The sequence below is a fragment of the Lathyrus oleraceus genome, chromosome 4 (assembly GCF_024323335.1).
Source record: "Lathyrus oleraceus cultivar Zhongwan6 chromosome 4, CAAS_Psat_ZW6_1.0, whole genome shotgun sequence".
NCBI lineage: Eukaryota > Viridiplantae > Streptophyta > Magnoliopsida > Fabales > Fabaceae > Lathyrus > Lathyrus oleraceus.
The window spans coordinates 494,375,921-494,401,446 of NC_066582.1; the positions used below are offsets into that span (position 1 = coordinate 494,375,921).

A 25,526-nucleotide genomic window follows, 5' to 3' on the forward strand; every position below is an offset into this window, starting at 1 on the left:
AAATCATAGAAGGACGATTTTAGAACTGGAACAACCCGACACTAACTGGTTCAAGGATGTTATCTGCTACTATGGGCTTGCCGGTTTATGTGTTGCTATGTACACTACCATAAACCATGATTTGTAGGTGGCATTTGCATAGAGATGACATTCAAAGATGTCATTTTTCAACCTTCTTATTGGCTAGATGGCCATCACCCTGGATGACGTCTTATGCCTCTTGAATCTTCCCATCAGGGGAAATTACTGAACCATAGAAGGATCAATCGAGATGAAGTCGTCGAGATGATGATCATCCATTTGCGAGCCGACCCAACTGAGGCTACAAATGAGGTAGCTCATACTAGATGTGCTCATGCTAGATTTAATTCTTGGAAGAACAATATTAAAACCATCTGCATATGGCAGTGTACGCAGGCATTGATGATATGCAAGTTGACTACCATCGACAATGTGCATTGAGGTGTTACCTATTGTTCCTGATTGACACATCCATGTTTGTGGACAAAAATGTAACTTATATCGATGTGGTCTACCTGAAATGCTTCACCGACTTAATAATGATTCATAAGTACCACTGAGGGCCGTCTGTTTGGTCTATCTGTAGTCGAAGCTGAGCGAGGGTTGTCTTTGGAAGACAAAGCAAATGACATGAAGTTTTATGTTGCATAAGATAATTTAATGTTACCAATATCTCTGTAACTCTTTTGTTACACTTGTTACAAATATTTTAATTGAACCATTATTAAGGATGGATCATCTCTCAATTTCCTTGCATTTTTGGGTGGTAACATGTGCCTGACTACATTAAATATTGGCCACATGATTGCGCCTTTTCCCTTCTCAGAGGGAGTCAGAAGATAGATCCATTACAGGTGTATCTTGACAGTCATGTAACATATGACATTGCATTCTGCCCGTACTGTTGTCACCACGAGATGCATAAGATGGCATAATTTCATTATACTCCAGATGGATGGCTTGCAGGTTAGCTTTAATGTATTTGTTTCTTCCTGAGCGAGTGATGCACCTGTTTGGGTATTTGGATGTTATTCCGAGACACCCCTAAGATTTTTCACCTCCCACCAACCTTCGCAAAGATCTTGATGCCATACTTGAGGATTTCAAAGTAATTTGGTACCAAAGGCATATCGCAGAGTGCCAGCTCCTATACATTGGGCTTATGCAGAGGGCTACATGACATGGTTATATACGATGTCACATCCTATCATGACACCAGGCGCTTCTAGATATGATCACACACAAGACGTAAGCATCACCTGTCAGCCTATTATGGATATGGAGAAATTGGGCATAGAGGCATGACTTTTTGAGGAAGTCAACCCCCAGTTGGCCCTCGTAGAAGGTATTATTGCTGAGGCATGAAATGCCTTGCAATACAGGCAAAGAAGTCGGAGGGTTAGACATGCCTAATAATTTATGTTTGGTTGTATTATTTTTTGTATACTCAAATCAAGTTATATATGGTTAGTACCTTGTGAATTTACTTTGATTAATGAATGGCTTTTTAAATGTATGTGTAACATGTTTGAATAAATTAATGTATGCATTTTCTAATTTATGGTTTAAAATGACCTAAAATATAAGTTAGACTAAAAAAATGGCAAATTTTAGACAATGTTGTTGCCTAGAATGCATTCAGAGGGTTTCCGGAGATGCATCTCTGAAATATCCATGTGATGTACAATAAACTCGCTTCCAATAACTTAAAATGAATTCAGGGGGTTTACGGAGATGCATCTTCGGATTCACCCCAAAAAACCTATGAGATGCATCTCCTTACCAAAATTTGGGAAAAATAGGGTGTGTGGCAGAATTACGAGGGCTGATTTGATTTTAGATGCGTTTGGAGATGCATCTCCGGACACATGAAGGGTATTTTCGGGTTTTCAAAGGTGTTGGACACACCCCATAGGGCAGGAAAAGTATTACTCACAACTCTTCTATGAAATTAGAAACCTCTTGGGCAAGACTTCTATCAAGCCATCTAACAAGATCTATCACTAAGTCTCTTAGGGTTGACTTTGGTCGCGCCTATTGGGAAAGATTTCTATGTTTGATCCCTCCCGTGGAAACTCTTAGTCCAACTAAGAAATTGTTTATGCTTAAAAATATATATGTATTTTCTTGATTTGTGTATTATGTGATGAATCATATGTTTATGATCAAGTAGCTATAAAAAATTAGGATTTTAATATTAATATGAAATATTGATGTTAACGACTTAATTAATGTTTGATTTGTGTATTTCATAATGAGATATCTCACTAAGCAACTGTTTATGCTTAAAAATGTATATGTGTTTTCTTGATTTATGTATTATGTGATCAATCATATATGTAGGATCAAGTAACTATAAAAAAATTAGGATTCTAATATTAATATGAAAAACTTATGTTAATGGCTTAATTGATGTTTGATGTTATCTCTTGTCTTGTGTGACTATAGAAAAATGATTGATGAATAACAAAGGTATATGTGTTGTAGATTATCACAACAAGCCTTAATACCTAGAGATAAAGGTAAATATTTGAGGACCCAAAGCATTTAGTTTGAAGCAGGGAAAGCATCTAGCATTGTCGATGGATCGTCATTGCATAGTCAAATTTCTCATCCTCACCAAGTCAACCAAACCAATGATCTTATTTATCCTAAAACACCAAGCAAAACTAAACTTTGGAGAGAACTAGCTGAAGAAATCAGTTTACCTTGACTTAGACCCTGAAATATCTCAAAAACTACTAAGATCGAGTGCGGTAGAGGCCCAGGCCAGTCCACCCATCTGAAAACTCTATACCAGATGGCTGAATCAAAATCACACAAGAAAAAAACATTATCAATTGAATCCACATGCCTAACATATAACACACAACCTGCAATACTAAAACCAAACACAATTTGACGCCTCAAAACTTTTTTCCTCACTATGCCAAATAAGGGAAAAGAGGGCGCTTTTTTTGGCCTATAACAGCGCTTTAAAGCGCCCTCTAATCTGGCGCTGGCATAGGTAAAGACAGCGCTTTTTTTCCTAGTGAAAGCGCTGTCTAAAGTGGCTCTTTAAGACCTTTAAGGGCCACTTTAGAGGGCGCTTTTTCAAAAAAGCGCCCTCTAAAGTGGAAACATTTAAGGGGTTTAGAGGGCGCTTTTACTGGAAAGCGCCCTCTAAAGTGGAAACTTTTAAGGGTTTAGAGGGCGCTTTCTAGTAAAAGCGCCCTCTAAACCCTTAAATGTTTCCACTTTAGAGGGCGCTTTCCAGTAAAAGCGCCCTCTAAAGTGGGTGGTTATTTAAATTTTTTTTTTAAAAAGCGCTATATTTATTTATTTATTTTAGACAACCTGTATATTGAAGCAGTACACCCAAAACTATATAATTTGAAGCCCTTTTTCACACATTGCATTCAACAAGCCTTATATACAACAATCCATACATATACAACAATCCACTGATATATAATCGTTTAACTTCTAAAGATTCTATATACAACCAATTCATAACTTAAAAAGAAATAAAACTAAGTAGCAAAAGCATCTCTGAGATGTATGTTTTTTTTGGTAGCAGCAGTCTTCTTAGCAACAACCTCTTTTTGTTCAATATCAATAGCATGAACCTAAAATATCATAAAATTAGTTAGGTGATGTATAAGATCAAGAATTAACATTTTCTATGCATAAATATCATATAATTGTGTTTATACCTTTTTCTTTTTATGCAACTGACTCGATTTGCTGCGTAATCCCCTTATATTTTTGGTCCCTTATCTTTTGAAGATAGAATTGATATATGTTTAGATGGACATGTTCCATTGTCGTAGAGGGATACTTTCAAATATCCAGCATCATCATCTACGCGAATGAGGCTTGACGACAATAGAGCATCTCCATCTAAACAAATATCAATTGATACTTTCGAGCATCCCTTGCCCCTTGCACGAATGATTGACTTCATAATAGCCATTTTACCTGTAAAAAAGAAAACAATTAAAATCAGATGACAAATGTAAAAACAATTAAAATCATAAATATCATATAATTGTGTTTATACCTTTTTCTTTTTATGCAACTGACTCGATTTGCTGCGTAATCCCCTTATATTTTTGGTCCCTTATCTTTTGAAGATAGAATTGATATATGTTTAGATGGACATGTTCCATTGTCGTAGAGGGATACTTTCAAATATCCAGCATCATCATCTACGCGAATGAGGCTTGACGACAATAGAGCATCTCCATCTAAACAAATATCAATTGATACTTTCGAGCATCCCTTGCCCCTTGCACGAATGATTGACTTCATAATAGCCATTTTACCTGTAAAAAAGAAAACAATTAAAATCAGATGACAAATGTAAAAACAATTAAAATCATAAAAGTCATTTTACCTGTAATAAAGAAAACAATTAAAATAAACAAAAAACAATTTCAGAAGAGTTCAAACACATTCGGACCTAGGTTTCTAATGATACTGGTGTTGACACAAAATCATATGTTCATAGGTCGTATAACCCTAACTACTGGGTAATGTAGTCCCATTGCATGCGCTACAATGGTCACTAAAAACCAACCGTCAATTTCCTAATAAACCCAAACTATTTAAATGACTATGAATATTGAAACTTTACAGGTCGAAACAAACGTAGCATAGACAACAATAACATAAAACAGAAATTGGGCAAAGCTAAAACAAAGCAATAACATAAAACAGAAATTGGGCAAAGCGTGTACCTTTGATTGGTAGAAGGAGGAAACGCGCAGTAATAATGTAGATCTAACAGAGGTGGAAGGAAAACGCCTTAGAACCCTAACGTGAAAAAGAACGAAAATAACAGATAGTGAAATAACAAAACGCGCAGTATTTTATAATTTTAATGTTTACTAAAGGGGACATTAGAGGGCGCTTGTGGAAAAAAAGCACCCTCTAAAGGGGGCCTAAGAGGGCGCTTATGGAAGCGCTCTCTAAGACTTTCCAGAAGCGCTTTATAAGCTGGAAATGCACATGGACTTATAACAGCGCTTTATTCAAAGCGCCCTCTAAGGGTAACCTTAGAGGGCGCTTTATAAAAAGCGCCATGTATTGTTGTCCCTCTATCTCCTCCTTATTTTTTCGCTTCACCTTAGAGGGCGCTTTATTACAAAAGCGCCCTCTAAAGTGCGCTGTCTATTGCTCCTTATTTTTCGCTTCACTTTAGAGAGCGCTTTTGTAATAAAGCGCCCTCTAAGGTGCGCTGTCTATTCCAGTTTTTGGCGTAGTGCCTAGTTGGAAACCTATTCTAAAGCATGTGCAAAGCGAACCCTACCAATTTGGAAGACGCCCTACTCTTCCAAACCCTGGAAAACCCTCTCATACCTACCTTCCAAATAGCCAGCCCTGACCAAAACGATATCATAAGTTGACCGAACCGAGAACCCCCTTGCTGGATTCGGTTCCTAAACCCATGAGTCTTATCTTCTGATCCTAACCACTTCAATAATGAGACCAACCATCCTTTCTAATAGTTAATCCTCCCAAAAAAAGAAAAGGTCTTTTCAATCGAAAGTCCTAGACCTAAACCCTTACCTTCTTTGAGTTTCCATCCATCAGAATCCCTAAATACTTAAAGGGAGGGGAACCCACCTTGCAATGTAAGTACTCATATATCCGATCTAGAAAAGGTCTCCCAACATTAACTCCATACAAACAACTCTTAGCAAAGTTGACTCTAAGGCCCGATGTGAGCTTAAAATATCTAACAATTGCCTTGACAATCAAGAGATTCTCCACTAACGGAATCCCAACAAGCACCATATCATTAACATAGTAAAAACAAGACACTTCTAACCCATCAAAACCCACCTTAAAACATTCAAAATCATGAACCAAGAATGCATTTTTCAAGTAACCATTAATACCCTCTACTCATAGGAGAAGAAAGAAAAGGGCTAATGGGTCTCCTTGCTTCAGGCCCTTTTGGATACTTTTATCCTCTATTGGGAAACCGCTCACCAAAATCGAGAGACTCTACGAAAAGATAAAAGTTGTAATCCACTCTCTCCACTTACCATAGAACTCGATCCTCCAAAGCATATAATCTAGGAAAGACAAACTAATAGAGTCATAATCCTCCTTGAAATCAACTTTAAACATAAAACATTCTCTCTTAGAAACCTTTACAAGATATAAAACCCCATTAAGTGTAACCACACTATCCACCAACAACCTCCATTTAAGAAAGGTCGATTGATCAAGGGAGATAAACCTCCCTATAACCTATGTTATCCTAGGAGCCAAGACCTTTGCCATTAGCTTATACAAATATTTCAGAAGAGAAATGCCTTTAAAATCCCCAACTTTAGAGGAGACTCAACCTTCAGGATAAGAACGAAAAAAATGTACATTAAACATCACATATATCTCCACCTTGATGGACTCATAAAACTTCTTATATATTGAAAAATTAAAACCTAATACCCAAAGTGTTGGATTCATCCATACCAACTACAACCTCATCCACTTATGAAGGCAAAAACCCTGCAGAAAGGGACTCACCTTCAACTGGCGAAAGACTCGTGGAAGAAACCAATCTAAGGTATGCATAAACACCTCAAAATTAGAGAAAGTTCTCCTTAAGTACCTAGAAATATCCCCGTGAACCTCAGGAACCTCTTCAAACTACTAGTTACATGCTCGAAGTGCAATCAAATTATTCCTTCTACTCCTTTGCTTGAAATAGTCATGGAAAACCCTGAATTTTCATCACCCCCTTTCTACTAAGCCAATCTAGACCCTGGAAAGGATGAGAATCCCCACACCTAATTAGATGCAACAACTCCTGACAAACGAATGCTCAACTTCCTAACTACTTTTGAGACAAAACCTATGACTCCACTCTTAACTCCTGACACTCATGCTTATTCGAGCAAATCTTAATCTTAGATTTCAAATTATCAAACACCATCTTGTTCCAAATCTTAAGAGAGCCTTTCATATCTTTCAACCTATTATAAATATTACAAGTTATCCAACCCTCTCCAATCTCCATCCTTAAGGATTCTAGAACCAATGACTAAAAGCTTGGGACTCTCCAACCATGAATTATTGAACCGGAACAATTTAGGCCCCTAAAGCTGATCAAGATACTTTAGCACAACATGGCAAGTATAAGAGATGTCACATACCAAGGCCCATAGACTACCCTGACCCCACTTCTCCTCCCACCCTGTCGTCATTAGAACTCGATCCAGCCTACTCATATAAACACAATTAGCATGAAACCAAGTAAATCTCCTTGCTAGAAGGGATAAATCCAATAAACATATCTCATGAATAAAAGCTTCAACTTAAGAGATTTAACAAGGAGCGACCCATGAACCTCCATTTTCACGCCATTCTTTTCGATTGGGAAAAATACAACATTGAAATCTCCTATAACACGCCAAACATCCCCCTAAAACCTCTTACGTGCTCAAATATAAAAATCCCACATGACCAATTTCTCTTCAAACGGACACTTAACATACACGTTCAGAACAAAGCAAGGACGAACATTCACATTCCACTCAAGACAAACCCCTAAGATAACCCAACCTAGAGAAAGAAAAAACCACCTTCCCTTTTGTACCACACCAAATATAAAGCAACCCACCACTAGCACCCTCTACACAGGAAAAACTCAAAGCACAAGCAGAATTCCCCAAAAATAACTACACAAGACCTCATCCACCTCCCTAAGCTTAATCTCTTGAATTTCTAAAAAATATAAATAAATATGTTTGACCAACTTCCTCACCTTCCTCTACTTTATACTATCCCCTAACCCTCTAACATTAAAGGAACCAATAATCCTTGAAACCTTCTCCTTCCCTAACTCTCTTAAACAAGACATCTCTTTCTTCCAACTGAACCAACTGACTAATCACAAAGATTCACTAAGAGAAAAGGAAAACCCAACCTCTTTAGACTTGACTAAGACCTGAAAAGCTTTTTGATGGACAAAAATAGATCCCAAAAGATCATCACTGGATAAAAAGATAGGATGAATCACTAGATGATACAAAGAAAAAGTTGATAAATTGTGTACCAATACTACAAGGGCTCTCAAACCTGCGTCAAGGTAACTACCAGACTCCCATCATAAATAAATTGTGTACCAATACTACAAGGGCTCTCAAACCTGCGTCAAGGTAACTACCAGACTCCCATCATAAAAAGTTGATAAATTGTGTACCAATACTACAAGGGCTCTCAAACCTGCGTCAAGGTAACTACCAGACTCCCATCATAAGGTAAAAAGCAAAAAGGAGAAATATAAATATGCTTATTTGAACTTCTTCCCTGAAAAGTAGGGATAGTTGAAAATCACTTTCATATGGAAAAAACTTGAAGGAGATACCCTCCCCAATCTTCAACATATATATTCACAAGAGATGAGGCTAACATATGACTTCTCAAGTTCCTTTGTAAAAATATAGGCAACCATGGAAGAGAAATCAACGACGAAGCTCTAAAGACGGGCGAACACTATAAAGAAGAAAACTGATCAACTGGACAACCTGGTGAATAAGGAACAACCACCACTACCAAATCACCCTCCCGATCAATCAGCAAAAGCCTAATCGGCTTGTCAAGAACCAAAGGAGACAAAAAAATCCAAAGAACCGACAGCCCACTTGTAATGTACTCTAAAATTTTAATATAAAAAGACTTTCATCTAACTGAAATGAAAGTCTCAAAATGATTGTATTAAAATGGCATTGACTTTTTTGGGCATGTTGTACACTTGCAAAAAATTAATCCACTGAAAAATGAGACCAGAATATAAAATAAGACCAGAATTATTTAGCAAGCATATAGAAACTTTTGTATCTATGTATATATAAAGGATGACGGTTACAATAGGAATAGCAAAATTTACAAGATGATGAAAACGGAGATGCACTTTGTGCACATACTTTTCTTATTAATTATTTCTCCATTAGTTTGTGTTAATAGTGAGCACTTTGTGTTGATTCATGGCGGAAGCCATGGTGCATGGTGTTGGTATAAGGTTGCAACTATGCTTAAATCAGCTGGTCATAATGTTACAACGGTTGAATTGTCTGCTTCTGGTATCAATCCAATACAGGTTCAAGATATTCATTCAATTTCAACATATTATGAACCTTTGATGACATTCATGGAGTCTCTTCCTTCAAATGAAAAAGTGATTCTCGTTGGTCACAGTCTTGGTGGGGTGTCTACATCTGTTGCAATGGAAAAATTTCCACACAAAATTTCAGTTGCAGTTTTTGTTACTGCTTATGTGCTTAGTCAAAATCTCACATACCCTGCTATTCTTCAAGAGGTACTCTATTAAATTCATATTTTTAGGATTAAATTTTGAATTACAATTTGAGTAATTGTCAGTGACTATTTTGCAGCAAGCCAAGAGGAACATTTCTTTAATGGACACACAATTTTTCTTTTTTGATGGACCCAACAAACCTGCTACTGCTAGAATGGTTGGACCAAAATTCATGGCATCAAGGATGTATCAGTTATCACCACCTGAGGTATATATAAACTTTTTCAGATGAATTTTAGTAACATTTTGAGTTTTAATGAATGTAACTCCAAGTTAAAATTTGTAGGATTTGACCCTTGCATTGTCCCTGGTGAGACCTGTGCCAATTTATAAAGATGTTGAATTATTGAAGACTGAAACTGCAGTTACCAATGATAGAAATGGAAGAGTACCTAAAATTTTTATTATCAGCAAAAGTGACAATTTAGTAACTGAAGATCTACAAAAGTGGATGATTGAGAGAAGTGGCCCATTTGCTGAGGTGAAAGTGATTAAGGATTCTGATCACATGGTCGTGTTCTCCAAACCAAACAAGCTTACTTCTATCCTTCTAAAGATTGCCCAAAAATTCTAATCCTTTAATTAATAATGATATATGGTATTCGTGCCTACCATGTCCCAAAACACTTGTGTGTATGGATGGCATTATATTTCTATTTTCAATTATGATTGTGAATTCCATTGAATAAGAAAAATTAGAGTCGCATCTTGTTTGTTACTTCATTATATTTAGTTCATTAATCTCAAGATTTCTATTACTAATTTTTTCAAATCTACCTCTATCTCTAATCATTCGACTACGCAATGTTGAATCTACTTTCCTTACATCAAAATTAAGTGGTTTTTTTCTACATGCTCAAACTAAGTCTAGTTTCTACTATTTTTCTATTATATATATGACCCGACTCTCTTTAGTATTGTCATTTATAATCTTAATAAATATATATATATATATATATATATATATATATATATATATATATATATATATATATATATATATATATATATATATATATATATATATATATATATATATATATATATATATATATATATAACTAACTTGAAAAATATGTTGTATTCTTATTGTTGTTGATGACACATGACATACCTTTATATATAGGCTGAAAATCTATCTTTCAGAACTTGAAAACAAGATCAACTCTAACAAATTAATAACAATCATAATAAACCCTAACAAACTCTTAAATTTATCTATAATACTCTCCCTCAAGTTGGAGGGTGAGGATTATGAACATTCAACTTGAACATGAGGTCTTGAAAAACTTTCACACCTAAGGACTTAGTAAAAATGTTAGTATTTTGTCCTTTGATGGGAGTGTAAGTTGTGCTTATGCCACCTGACTATACGTGTTCTTTGATAAAACTATAATCAATTTCAACGTGCTTTGTTCTTTCATGGAAGAATGTGTTTGCGGCTAAATGGAAAGCTGCTTTATTGTCAGAATGCAGAAACGTGAGTTTGATGCGTCGAACTTGCAGAGTCTCTAACAAATTACGTGGTCATAGAATTTCACTTGTGACATGTTCCATTGCACGATATTCAGTCTCACTTGAGGATCAAGAAACTGTGGCTTCTTTCTTTGTTTTCCATGATATTGGAACATTGTCAAGTTTCATTAGATAACATGAGATGAACTTTTTGGTAATGTGATACGATGCCCAATATGAGTCATAGTAGCCAACTAGTTGTAGATCATTATGTTGTGGAAGAATGATATCTTGACCAGGAGAAGATTTGAGATATCGTAATACTCGCATAGCAGCATCCCAATGGTCTTGGAATGAAGTTTGCATGAATTGACTCAGAATATGAATTAAGTAGGTTAGTTCAGACCTAGTGATAATTAAGTAAATCATACATCCAACAAATCTCCTATACCTTGACGGTTCTAAGAGTGGAGGTTGCTTGACCAAAGCAAATTTGTGATTTTGTTCCATTGGAAACAAAGAAGGCTTACAACCAAGCATTCCACATTCTTGTAGAGTGTCTACGGTGTATTTTCTTTGACAAAGGAATATTCATTTTGACCGTTGTGCTAATTCCAGGCCTAAGAAGTATTTAAGAAAACCAAGATCATTCCTATGGAAACATTGACTGAGAGATTTCTTGAACTGGTCACAGGCCTCAAGATCATTACTAGCAATGTTCAAGTCATTAACATAGATAAAAAAACAAAAAAACTTGATCCATGTGAATAAGTAAATAGACTATGATCAGACTAGTTGTCTTGGAAACTATATTTTATCAAAGATTTAGATAGCTTGCTATACCAATTTCTAGATGCTTGTTTTAAGCCATATAATGACTTCTTTAATCTGCATACCAAATCTTTGTTTGGAACTTTATATCTTTGTGAAGGACTCATGTATACTTCTTCTGTCAATTCTTCATGCATGAAGGCATTGCTAACATTCATTTGATGTAATTTCCATCTTTTCGCCACTATAACTGTTAACAAGCATATGAATGTGATCATTTTGCCCACTGGTGAAAAAGTTTCATTGAAGCCATCACCTTATACTTGTGTGTAAACTTTATCAACTAATCTGGACTTGTACCTTTCAATGTCACCTTTAGCTTTATGTTTGATTTTGTACGCCCAAGGCTTGGTACTTCCAATTCTGCATCATTATAGAGTGAAGACTAATCATTGAGGTTATCACTTGATGAGTTATTTCTAAATTTAGTAGACCAATTATTATCTTGCACATGGTAAGGAAAGATATGCTCATAAAACACTACATCTCTCGATATGCACCATTCACGAGTCTTTGGATTGTAAACTTCCAATCCTTTTTAACCTTGTGGATAACCAATAAATATACACCTTTCAGCCCTGGGATCAAATTTACTGATTCCCTTTGAGTCATTCTTCTTATAGAACAAGCATCCAAAATTTCTCAAGTGCTTATAGTTTGGTGCTCTCTTAAAAAGTAAATCGTATGAGTGATTCTCTTATTTTCCACTGTAAGGGTTCTATTGATTAGATCCACTGTTGTCAATACACAATCTCCCCAAAAATGCAATAGGAGTTTTTCTTGAAAATTCAAGGCTCGTGCTATGTTCAAAATTTGTATATGCCTATGTTACACATGTCCATTATATTGAGGTGTGACAAAACAAGAAGTTTCATGCATGATCCCTTATTTTGATGAATCACTTGCAATTCAAGTTAGTGAACTCTATCCCATTGCCACTCCTAATCCTCTTTATATGCATATGAAATCGCCTTTTGATTAGATTGCTAAAACTAATCAAATGTTGTAAAGTCTCTATCTTGTGTTTCATTAAATATATCCATGTGCCACGAGTGTAGTCATCTACAATGGTTATAAATTAATTTAATCCATTGTTTGTGGCAGTATGGTATTTTCCCTATAAATCACATTGAATCAATTCAAAAGGTGCTTTAGCTTTATTAATACTTAAAAGGAAAATGTTTCTACATTGTTTTGCCTTGTGGCATACATCACAACGGTTTTCTCTATCAAAATTGCATTAAACTAAATATGAAATATGCCGAAGAACTTGATTTGAGGAATGTCTCATTCTAATGTGCCATAAGGTTGCCATGTCCTTCTTAGGTGCACCCATGAAGCCTTGTTGATGTTGCTTTATGAACACATAAATCCCTCATACAGGTCACCTGGTCCAATCTTCCTCTTCGAGGTTTGGTCCTGTATTGTGCAAGAATTTTGATCATAAATCACATAACAATTTAGATCATATGTTAGTTTATGAATTGAAATCAGATTGCATTTAAAATCAGGAACCAATAACACATCTTTTAATGTAAGGGAACTTGATAAATTCACATCTTCCATATTTTCAACGAAGGTTGAAATCCCTGTTGGTGTAGTTATGTAGAAAGATTTATCTAATTTTCTGTTTTTCTTCAATATTGAGGTCAAAAGAGTCATGTGGTGTGAAACACCACTATCAAGTATCCAATTGAAACAATATTCAAATTTACTAGTAATGTTTTCATGTATGTTTGTATGATTTTTTGCACGAACTCCATGCATGGCGTGTCCTGATGTTGCTGCTTCTGGATATTCTTTTCTCTTAGTGGCTTGAGAAATTTTTTCTACTTGTTTCCCTCCAGATTTGTTATGTTCTCGCCTTTGAGTTCTTCATGATTCCCAACTTGCTGGATATCCAACAATCTCAAAGCATTTTGCCTTGACATGTCCAGTTTTCTCTTAGTGATTACATTTTAATCTTTAGTGATATTTGTTTCCTCTTTTCCTATCTGCACCTGAGTAAAATGCATATGCATTTTCTACCTTAGAATCTTTTTCCTTATCTGCTGCAAAACGAGATTCTTCTCTTTGCATTTGATTAAAGACCTGCCTAAGAAAGGGTAGTGGATCAATATTAAGTATGGTTTCCTTGATATGAGAGTATTATTCACTATCAAAGCCTCCAAGAAAAATATGGACTCATTGTTCTTCTTACCTTTGTGTTGATACTTAAGCAGCTTCGCAACTACATTTAGGTAGGATTTGCAATTCACTCAATTCATCAACAAGAATTTTGAATTGAGTGTAGTAATCTGTAACACTTGTTTTTGGTTGTTTACGCATTAAACACAAGTTTCTCCACATCTGATGGATTAATGGTGCATTGGTCTGAACAAAGCATTCTTCAAGATCCACCCCACATATCTCGTGTCGTTGAAGCATGTGGGATGCTACTGTGTAGATTTGATTCTGTCGCGTTGATCAACCAAGTTGTCCCTATTAAATTCGCCTTCTCCCAGTCATGGTACACTTCAGATTGACTTGATGGTTTCTTGATGCTCTCATCAATGAAACTAACTTTCGTCTTCATACACAAAGCCGTCTTGATCAATCTTACCCATATGAGGTAATTTTCTCCATTCAACAATTCTGCCACGAGTGTAGTTCCAAGATTACCAGAGTTGTTTAGATGATATGCTTGTGTATTCTTTGTTGTGTTCTTTGTTTCAGGTTTGGATGTATTTTTCTTCTCCAATATCTCTTCCGAATTGGAACCGTGCACAAATTCTATAATAGAAATTTAACTTGAAAAATATGTTGTATTCTTATTGTTGTTGATGACACATGACATACCTTTATATATAGGCTGATGATCTATCTTTCAGAGCTTGAAAATAGGATCAACCCTAACGAACCCTAACAAACTAATAACAATGCTAACAAACTATTAAATTTATCTCTGATATATACAACATATCATTATCATCTCTACTATAATTAATTTATTTTCTCGTATCGTTTATCAGGGACGATACTTCACAAGAGCAACATGTTCCACTGCGATGGGACCCAAATATTGGGAGGCCAATTTGTTTATTACTACTAGACATAAGAAAAATGCTATAAAAAATCCAACGCATCAAAAAATGGGAGGGACCAAAAGACAAAAGGATTATAATTGGGTCCATTTTTTGTTACTATATAATTGTATTTGTGGGTTACTGATCTCACCCCATGTGTTACTCATGCACCCTATGCGCTACTCATGCACCCTATGGAAATTCCAAAAATAATACTCAATTTCATATTCCCTTAAAACACCAACCATTTTTGGAGATTAGAAATAACCCTTAAAGAAAGATCTTAAAAAAATCTAGAGATTGGAATTTGGACGCACCTAAAAGATCACATCCAGATTAGAGTGAGAACCACACAATGTTCAAACTACTCCGAATTCCAAAGTTCGAATTTAATATGGATATTAGAATCTGGACGCTGTTGTTTAGGTAAACCCGTTCCTTTTCCTCTCCCTTCACATTTCAATTTCTACAAAAGAGAAAAAATAGAGAATACAAAGAGAGGGTACTAAGAGCTTATATAAATTACATTAAAGCTTTTTATATCTCTACTTCATTATATTGCAGTTATTTGAATGTCCTCTCCATTAGAGCTTATATAAATTACGTTAACGCTTTTTATATCTCTTTCCTTTTTTTTTCCACATGCATTCATTACCTAAATAGATTATATGTATGATAGTTTAGGCTTAAATGCAATAGAAATGTTTTTTGTGCTTATCATGAACTGATTCGCATTGTGTTTTTATGCACTATAGTTTATAGGGGTCATATGCTTTATTTAGTGTTCCATGGTTCTCGTTCGCATACAATCTAGATTGTACAATTCGGTCCCCTTATTTAGTGTTTTGGTTCTCGTTGGCATATTGTTTATATTTCACATTATGACATCTACCTAATATGTTTGTTTGATTGCATAAAAATATATGATAATTAGGAAATATTGAGACTTGGTAGAGTGTCCCAATATGCTTCCGTTTGCAGGGTGAAAGCTAGACCTTTACAACCTGTTGTTAGAAAGTTTCTTTTAATGATGATGGATATTTTCACGAGTTCACGGATCTTTGGCATTGAGTTTTCAGATTCACGTGTCTGATGCTGTCCCAAAAGCCCCTATTGGCCCAGAAGCGGTTGCTTCCCCAGATGCTGCCAGAGGGTTTCCCAAGAGGCTCATCAACTTTCAATTTTCCCTATGTATATAGACCATGTGGCTAGACATATATGGGATGCAGAGATAGTATAAATATTTTAATGACTCTTTTAAAAATTTGTTTTATAATATTTTGACTGTCTAACAATGTAGCACAAGAAAGGTTTCAAGGATGACCCATCTTGATGAGTCATTGTTCTAAGATGTCATAAAGCTAACATGGTTGCAGGATTTATGCAGGATTGGACATTGTTATATTAACTATGACTTATTGTCTACTTTTGTGGAGAGATGGGACGTTGAGACATCGTCATTTTATCTTCTGATAGGTGAGATGTCCATCACATTTAATGATGTCTCATGCCTTATTCATCTTTCCATATATGGAAAATTATTAAACTACCCCGGAACCACCATACTTAAGGCACTAGGCATGATGGTGAATTATTTGGGAGTTGATCCGAGAAAAGCTCAATAAAATTTAGATGACACCAGAGGATGTCATGATAGGTTTTCATTCTTGGTTGATCTGTATGAGCACCATATGGATGTAGTTGTTGAGGTTAATGTTGATGATGCACATGTTGCATACCACAGAACATGTGCATTGAGGTCATATCTCTTAGTTTTGACTTGGAGAGGGTCCGAGAGTATAACTATGTGGCTTCTTGTTTCATGTACCTCTACTATAAACTAGCCGAGGGTAATGTTTGGAAGACTCAACAGTTGACTCTAAACAACATTCTATTTACAATAATTTTTTCCACCTTTAATGATATTAACGTCATAATTTCTATGCTACACTGTTTTGTTACTAATATTTCATCAGAACCATTTTTTACACCTTTAATGATATGTGGATAACTACTTTGAGGCCTTGCCACATGCGTGCTCGATCATCCCGCTCATAAGAAACTAGGCGAATAAGGCATTCTGAGTTGCTCTTGACTGCATCGTGTCAGATGATATTAATTGGATGTCATACAATTATCACCATGACACATAACCCTTAGAGATGACAGAATTGTACTCTTGATGGATGGCCTATGGGTCTCGACTTATGTACCCCCATCTACTTGAGGGAGTTTTATGCCAGTTTAGATATATCTAGGGTATACCCAAAGACCTCGTTGTTGTTGCTCCTGCCACTGTCCTCCGTAGGGATGTTGATGAGATCTTTGCAACGCTTTTTAATCATCTGGTGCAAGAAGATGTATGTTGTGTACCAACTCCTTGTCCATAGAGTATGGTATACAACTATATATAATGGTTTTATAGAGTGTCACATCCGTTCATGACACTAGATACAGAGGGCGATCCCTAAGGCTATCTCATTAGGGTATCTTAGAGGAGGAATAGATGAAGGTAAACCATTTCGTTGATGTGTTACCTTTATGTTACCGCATTGTGGCTATTAGGAGAAAGGCCATAGCTAGGGGCGAGTTTGTGGAGGGTACCCTTCAAATGGACACTCTACAAGCTAACTTAGTAGAGGCACGACATGCGTTGCTGTACCGACAGTAGAGGAAGAACAAGGGTGTCTAATATATTATTTATTGGGATTTATATTTTTGTATTATGGTTTGTACTTGGATTGATTATGACATGGTGAAATTTGTATTTGACATTTTGGAATTTATATATACACATTAGTTATTCTATTTTAATCTTTTTATTGAATGCCAAATATGTATGATTTATTGTGAAATTGATTTATAAATGACTTATAATTCAAGTTTATTAAATAAATTTCAAACTTCAACTATCTTACGGTCAAATGGTGAAAAAAATTGTCAAGGATAAATCGGGGGATTATAATCTGGATGTATGATATGGAGATTGGAACTCAGAGCTATGATACGAAGATTGAAATCTAAACCAAGATTGTGACAAAAACTGATTGCCTCAATCATGAGGTGATTTTGTTGAAGAATGGGCACATCTAGAGATCGGAATCTAGAGTATAATAAGGGAAAATTGGGATTTTCATAGGGTGGTTGATCACTATATAAAGTGTAGTGGATGACACCGTATTTTTGGTGCGTCATTTTTAATTATTATTATTTTATTTTTTTAATTTAGGCCCATTTTTTAAATTCGAACGTGATCCACGAGTTTGCATCTCCTTTTATTTATCTATCACTTTATATGATATACTCAAGATATTCAATCCACGTAACTTGTGATAATACATGATTTAATTTAGTTGATTAGAGATTAGATTGTAAGAGTATTGTAAAGAAAGTATAGGAAGAATCAATTGACTGTAGAATATGCTTCGGCGATGATGATTGCGTAATCGAAGTCATTCTTGGTGGGGCATTGACTTTTTTTTAGAAAATAGGATGAAAGTCAAAGTAAACAACTTAAATATGGTGTTCATATATTTCATTATTAAAAAACATTGATATTAACTGAGGTGAAGAAACAAGAAAGTGATATATGTCGAATTACGTTACAATTCAATTTAACTAAGTAGTCATGCAGTTGAGATGGAACTTTGTACATTTGTTTTCGTTCAGGTACATAATGATGATGGAAAATACAAATTATCTTTTGCTAGCAATACAAACTATACTCAAATGGTTGATAAATGCCTTGTGCATAGGAAGGGCTACCACATAAAAAAAGTACACATTTTAGACTGACAACTGCGACTAAACACATCACGACTTTCTAGGAAAATTTAAATGTGTTAAGATAGAGTAAACAAATAAGCATAATGTTAAAATAAAAGAGTTGTACCTGCCTGATCCGCTGTCGCGCGCGGATCAAAACGAGTAATTTTGTAAAAACGTAATACATCGACAATTAAACTCGGATATCGTCTCAAGCATTCTTGTTTGTAATAATTAAACGTAATCGAATGGGGGGGGGGGGGTTGATTTGGTGTTCAATTACAAAAATGCAGAAAATAAGTCATTATGAAAAGTGATTATTTGAATAAGCTGAAACGAATCAACCCACTATATCATCTTCCAACTTATCATTGATCCCTATAAAATTCCAATTCCCTAAACGAGTCTGATCCTATTCGATTACAAAAGCTACTGACAAGCGCAATAACAATTATACGAAGTCTGTCCCTGAATTCTGAGTAAAGCAAACGGATTAAAACTATTGCGAATTAAGCAAACACAATATGATCGAACGCGATAATGCAAAAGCTACACTAATCAAGAAATTGATTCAAAGCAGACAACAATCAAATTAAAGAATTCTATCATGTAAAAACAATTAAATTAAGCAAGTAATTGTGATTATAGATATAATTCAAAGGAACAGATTAATGGAAAATTATAAAAGAACCTCAAAGTGGCATCCGATTACAGTGAATTGATTCTTGGGAAATTAGTTCTCCATAGTCATTCTTTGCAAGCTCTCAAATTCGTACCTGAACAATGATTTTTTTCCATTCAATTCCCAATGGTGTACGGCTGCTAGACCTAGGGGAAAACAAAGACCCGTTTTACAACTCAACTGGGTCGACCCAGCCCACTACAAATGACCCAACAAAAATACAAATAAAATTCTGCAACTTCAACAGATTTTCTGGCCCTGCTACAGTCCGATTCAGCTCTCGACTTCTGAACAAAAGTTGTAGGTCTTTTCCTTAGCTTTCCAACGCATACTCACAAGCCTCAATCTGATACTCGTAGCTAAAGATATGATTTTTCTCGTGAAAGCTGCTAATGCTGAAAATATAATGCGAAAAACAAATAAGTGCAAAAATAAAATAAATTGTAAAAACACATTAAAACATAAAAATAAGTAAAGCAAACCAAAGAAATGCTTAAGTACAAACATGGAAGAACGTGCATCAAAATGCACTGATCAAATTCTCCCACACTTGAACTTTTGCACTCCGAGCAAAACGAAAAACAAAACAAAGAAATCACAAATACATCATCAGTTACTCATCCTAGGCTACAAGTCATCTTCGGTTAACTTTGCATTGATAGGTACTAATCTTGCACACTAAGGATATTGTAAGAACACTAATCCACAGTTATGCAGACATAAACCTCCTGAATACACAAATCAACTCGAATCATATTATTATACTAAAGCCTAACTTACTCATCCTTCTTTTGCTCTTTTTCATTCAGGCGCAATCACATTAAGCCCGTTATCTCCACACACTCATAGCAAGGCGATCGGTTAGTGACTCTGATCCTTTTCTGCATGAGGTTCTGGTACTTAAGTGGCATAACCCTTTGCTTACTCAATTGTAGTTGTGGGGGATCGGACCGTAATCCTCCCTACCAAGTTCAGCACAAGAACCCGCTGAACCAACTACAAAAGAGTCTTATTTTCAATTTTTTTTGAAGGTTCTATATCCGTTGGGTTAAGTGACCGGGTGAAGGTCACCAAAATTAGAAGGTGCATTCCCTTTTCTTTCTCTTTTTTTTCTTTTTCTTTTTCGGAACACTCACTTATATTCATCGGCTTCCCTACGTAGAGTGTGTGTGAGGTGGTGCTGACTGCTGAAATAAACTACTCAAGAGCTGTCAGAGGATGAGAATGTAAGGCTAAAACATAATAAAAATTCAACTCAGTTTCCATATGCAGGAGACTTACGGTGTTAAAACAATACCGATCTTGTGAATTTTTCTCAAGTCTCCGCAAACTCGACTCAAAGTAATCTATAGCCTAAAACTTTCAAGAAGATGCAAATTTTTTTATAAAGAAAATAAAAACAAAACAAAACAAAGAACAAAAACAAAGAAAATAAAGTATCCCCCCCCCCCCCCACACTTAAAATATGCATTGTCCTCAATGAAAGAAACAAACATAAAATAAGAGAGAGAAGAGAGAGGAAAGAACACACCCGAGTAGTCAAGGAGGATAGGTGATCACATAAGTAGTCTTTCCCAAAGAGATATATTCTACATTTTCTTCTTCCAAAGTGGGGTTGTCATGGAATAGCTTTGGGTAATGTCCATTGAACTTGAAATTTTTATTAGTATCTTCGCCTTTTATTCCAGGATCAAAGAATCTTCTAAAAGTAAAAGTGTCAAATGGACACGTGAAGGTGATATGACTTGGAATGTTAGCCAATGTCCAACCAAATGCCTTTTTATGCTTCCTTAAAATCTGCAAAAGCTTATTTTCTTGATCGAAATCAAGGTTAGAAGAGATAATAACAGGGAGTTTCTCATTACTCTCCAAGTAAGCATATTTCAGGTTCTCAGGGAGCTCTTTTAGCTCTAAGGACGGGGGCTGCTCGGTGGATGGAGTGCTTGGGGCAGCCGGGAATGCAAGAGCATCAACTGCAAAAACAAGTTTATTGGTAACAACTTCACCTGTAGGAAATGTATCAGCCTGTAAGGTAGCATCAATCTCAGCATAGACAACACAAACGTTAGTGTCAGTACAATCAGAACATGAATAAATATCATCAAAACCAGAGAGAGATGGAAAATCAAGCGCAAATAGTTCAGAACTAGAGTCATCAACTAATTCAGAAATCAGCTCAATATGAAAAACGGAATGCTCCTCCACAGGGTGTTTCATGGCATCAAAAATGTTAAATTTTGCGACAATGTCACCAAATTCCATGGACATGGTTCCATCGTCAACATCAATTTTTGTCTTCGCCGTTTTCATGAACGGTCTGCCTAAAATGATGGGAGCTCCGCTTGCCTTGGTTTCTCCTTCCATGTCTAGAATATAGAAATCTGCAGGAAAAATCAAATCGTTAACTTGAACAAGAACATCTTTGACTACCCCGGCGGATCGAGCGTTGCTCCTGTTTTCCAATTGAATGATTAAACCTGTATGTTGCAAAGGACCAAGACAAAGGTTATTATAAACAGAAGTAGGCATAACACTAATGCCCGCTCCCAAATCAAGCATGCAATTCTCAAATTTACTATCCCCGATGGTACAAGGAATAACAAATGTTCCCGGATCCTTCTGCTTTTGTGGCAGAACCTGAGTAGTGAGGGCTGAAACATTTTGCTCGCCTACAATCTGTTTGGATGATTGTTTGGGCTGAATAAAGGCAGAAATATTCCGTCCTAAGTTTACTCTTTCACTTCCCTTAATCCTCCTCTTGTTGGTACACAAATCTTTCAGAAACTTTGCATACTTAGGAACCTACCTAATAATATCAAGTAGCGGAATGTTTACCGCAACCTTTCGGAAAACATCCAGTATCTCTCTTTCTTTGTCTCCCTCCTCAATTCTTTTATTTTTCAGAACTCTATGTGGGAAGGGGACTGGTGGCCCATACTCCTTTTCTTTAATTTTTTCAGTTTCGACCACAACAGAAGAAGGAGAAGAAAGTTCAGCTGGGTGAGGCTTAGAAGGAGAAAGTTCAGAAGTTACCTCAATGATTTTTTTATTTTTTTCAGGGGCTGGTTCTGTAACTTTTTCGGATCTCAAAGACATTGCGCTCACATTAGCATTAGGACCATTAAGATTGACAACTGTCTGGGTTGGAAGTTGGTTCGAACCTTGAGCTTGCATGTTATTTATTTGAGTAGCAAGCTGTCCCATCTGTGTGTTCAAGGTCTGAATGCTAGCATCGGTCCTTTGTTGGAATTGGAGGTCGTTCACGGCCAATTGCTTAACAAGATCCTCCAAGGATGGTCCGGGAGGTGCAGGGACAGCCACTTGAGGTGAGTTCTGTTGTTGGCTGGTTTGCGGGTTTCCATATCGAAGGTTGGGATGGTTCCTCCAATTGGGATGGTATTCGTTGGTGGACAGGTCAGGAGTGTTGTTGTACCTGTTTTGATTGTAAAGGTTGGCTGCATAAGCTTGTGGAAGCTCAGTAATGGACTCGTCTCTTAGAATAGGACAAGTATCAGTCGGGTGCTCAGGAGAAGTACAAAAGCCACACAAAGTTGTTGTTTGAGGTTTTGCTACTGCCAGCTGTTTGACTAAGGCAGTGAGTTCGTCAATTCTGGTCTCTAAGACTTTGTTAGAAGAAACTTGAATTTGACTCACGCCTTTGCTTTGCACAGAATTGTCCCTAGTGGTGAACTGTTGAGAATTGAGAGACATATTTTCAATAAGGGCTTTGGCAGCAGCTGGAGTTTTATCGACTAATGCTCCACCACTAGCAGCATCAAGAATGTTCCTGTCCATCGGTAGCAACCCCTCATAAAAGTATTGGATGAGGAGTTGCTCAGTGATATGGTGTTGAGGGCAGCTAGATACCAAGTGCTTGAATCTCTCCCAATACTCGGTCAGCGACTCATTGCCTTGTCTAATACCACAAATCTCCTTTCTTATTGAGGCAGCTTTGGAGGCAGGAAAATATCTTTCCAAGAACACTTTTTTCAGGGTTGTCCAACTTGCAATTGAGTTTGGCTCGAGATAATAAATCCAATCCTTTGCTGCACCCTGCAATGAAAAAGGAAAAACTCGAAGTTTGATATGGTCTTCAGTTATTCCTTCAGGCCTCAACGGTGTAGAGCACACAACCTGGAATTCTTTGAGATGTCTATGTGGATCTTCACCTGCAAGACCACTAAACTTTGGCAACAAGTGTATTAAACCCGATTTTAATTCAAAAGGAACATCATCAGCATCATATTCAATACACAAACCATTGTAATTCACATCAGGAGCAACTAACTGCCTTAAGGTTCTATTATCAGCCATTGTCAAAAACAAACACAATGAAGGAAAACGATTAAAATAAATTTAGAAAAATAAACTAACACCGAAATTAATCTAATAACGTCATTTAAAATGTTTGAGAATTTTTTCGGAATTTTCTAAAACTATCAAAACAGAAAAAAGATCATAAAAAATAGAAAAATAAGGAATTTTGATTTTTTAGGGTGTCGTCCATTATTTAGTTCCTAAATAGAGGCTTTTGATCCTTGATTTTTTCCTAATAAATCGACAAAAATTCAGAATAATCTGACACGATTTTCCTAAAAACAGATTTTTTTCCTAAACCGCAAAAACACCCGAACGCAAGTTGGACGAAACTGCGAGGAAACTAGGACCTATACGCTTAGACACTAAACCTATGACTCTAAAAACGATTAAAAGAAACAAGAATCCCCGGCAACGGCGCCAATTTGATCCGCTGTCGCTCGCGGATCAAAACGAGTAATTTTGTAAAAACGTAATACAGCGACAATTAAACTCGGATATCGTCTCAAGGATTTTTGTTTGTAATAATTAAACGTAATCGAATGGGGGGGGGGGGGGGGTTGATTTGGTGTTCAATTACAAAAATGCAGAAAATAAGTGATTATGAAAAGTGATTATTTGAATAAGCTGAAACGAATCAACCCACTATATCATCTTCCAACTTATCATTGATCCCTATAAAATTCCAATTCCCTAACGAGTCTGATCCTATTCGATTACAAAAGCTACTGACAAGCGCAATAACAATTATACGAAGTCTGTCCCTGAATTCCGAGTAAAGCAAACGGATTAAAACTATTGTGAATTAAGCAAACACAATATGATCGAACGCGATAATGCAAAAGCTACACTAATCACGAAATTGATTCAAAGCAGACAACAATCAAATTAAAAAATTCTATCATGTAAAAACAATTAAATTAAGCAAGTAATTGTGATTATAGATATAATTCAAAGGAACATATTAATGGAAAATTATAAAAGAACCTCAAAGTGGCATCCGATTACAGTGAATTGATTCTTGGGAAATTAGTTCTCCATAGTCATTCTTTGCAAGCTCTCAAATTCGTACCTGAACAATGATTTTTTTTCCGTTCAATTCCCAATGGTGTACGGCTGCTAGACCTAGGGGAAAACAAAGACCCGTTTTACAACTCAACTAGGTCGACCCAGCCCACTACAAATGACCCAACAAAAATACAAATAAAATTCTGCAACTTCAACAGATTTTCTGGCCCTGCTACAGTCCGATTCAGCTCTCGACTTCTGAACAAAAGTTGTAGATCTTTTCCTTAGCTTTCCAACGCATACTCACAAGCCTCAATCTGATACTCGTAGCTCAAGATATGATTTTTCTCGTGAAAGCTGCTAATGCTAAAAATATAATGCGAAAAACAAATAAGTGCAAAAATAAAATAAATTGTAAAAACACATTAAAACATAAAAATAAGTAAAGCAAACCAAAGAAATGCTTAAGTACAAACATGGAAGAACGTGCATCAAAATGCACTGATCACTACCCCAAATACAGCAGTCCAAAACTGTCAGTGTCATTAGGTTTCTTACATGTTGCATACCTATTAACTTTTATAGCAGGCTGGACTGGGTTATACGACCGAATAGATAGAGTTGCATCATGTTCAGAAATGCAACGACACGGTAATCCATTGCGAAAGTAACATGATGTATAATGTGAATTCGCAATGTGAGGATAATATTGTAGTTATAATTATCATTTATTTCAAGACAAAATCCCGCACTACCTCCAGTAGGAACATGTAAGGAGATTGTTATTTCCGTCCGAGTATGGAACATAAATTAGAAATCAACAATGCACTTCATGATATGTGTTATTCCTACATAATGGGCATCTCATTACAAAATAAGGTGTAAACATTAAGAGTAGTTTTCAATGGTCGGACATGAATGTTTACCAAGACAAGTGGCCGAGACTAAATCCTTACACAAAAGAAGCTGAATTGCCAAAAAATGAAGATGTAATTCATTAATTAGTAGAATAAATGTGCCGATCATTTTGCTTTGGTTCATAAGAGAATGGTTTGAATTGACCAAA

The 25,526-nt window shown here is 36.0% G+C and overlaps 1 protein-coding gene across 1 annotated transcript; it reads left to right on the plus strand.

Moving 5' to 3' along the window:
- Positions 1-8,791: 8,791 nt before the first annotated feature.
- LOC127076683 (methyl jasmonate esterase 1) lies at positions 8,792-10,160 on the plus strand. Its single transcript, XM_051018398.1, has 3 exons — positions 8,792-9,337; positions 9,414-9,545; positions 9,624-10,160. The coding sequence occupies exons 1-3, from the start codon at positions 8,912-8,914 to the stop codon at positions 9,909-9,911; spliced, it is 846 nt and encodes a 281-aa protein (XP_050874355.1). The 5' UTR covers positions 8,792-8,911; the 3' UTR covers positions 9,912-10,160.
- Positions 10,161-25,526: the final 15,366 nt, after the last annotated feature.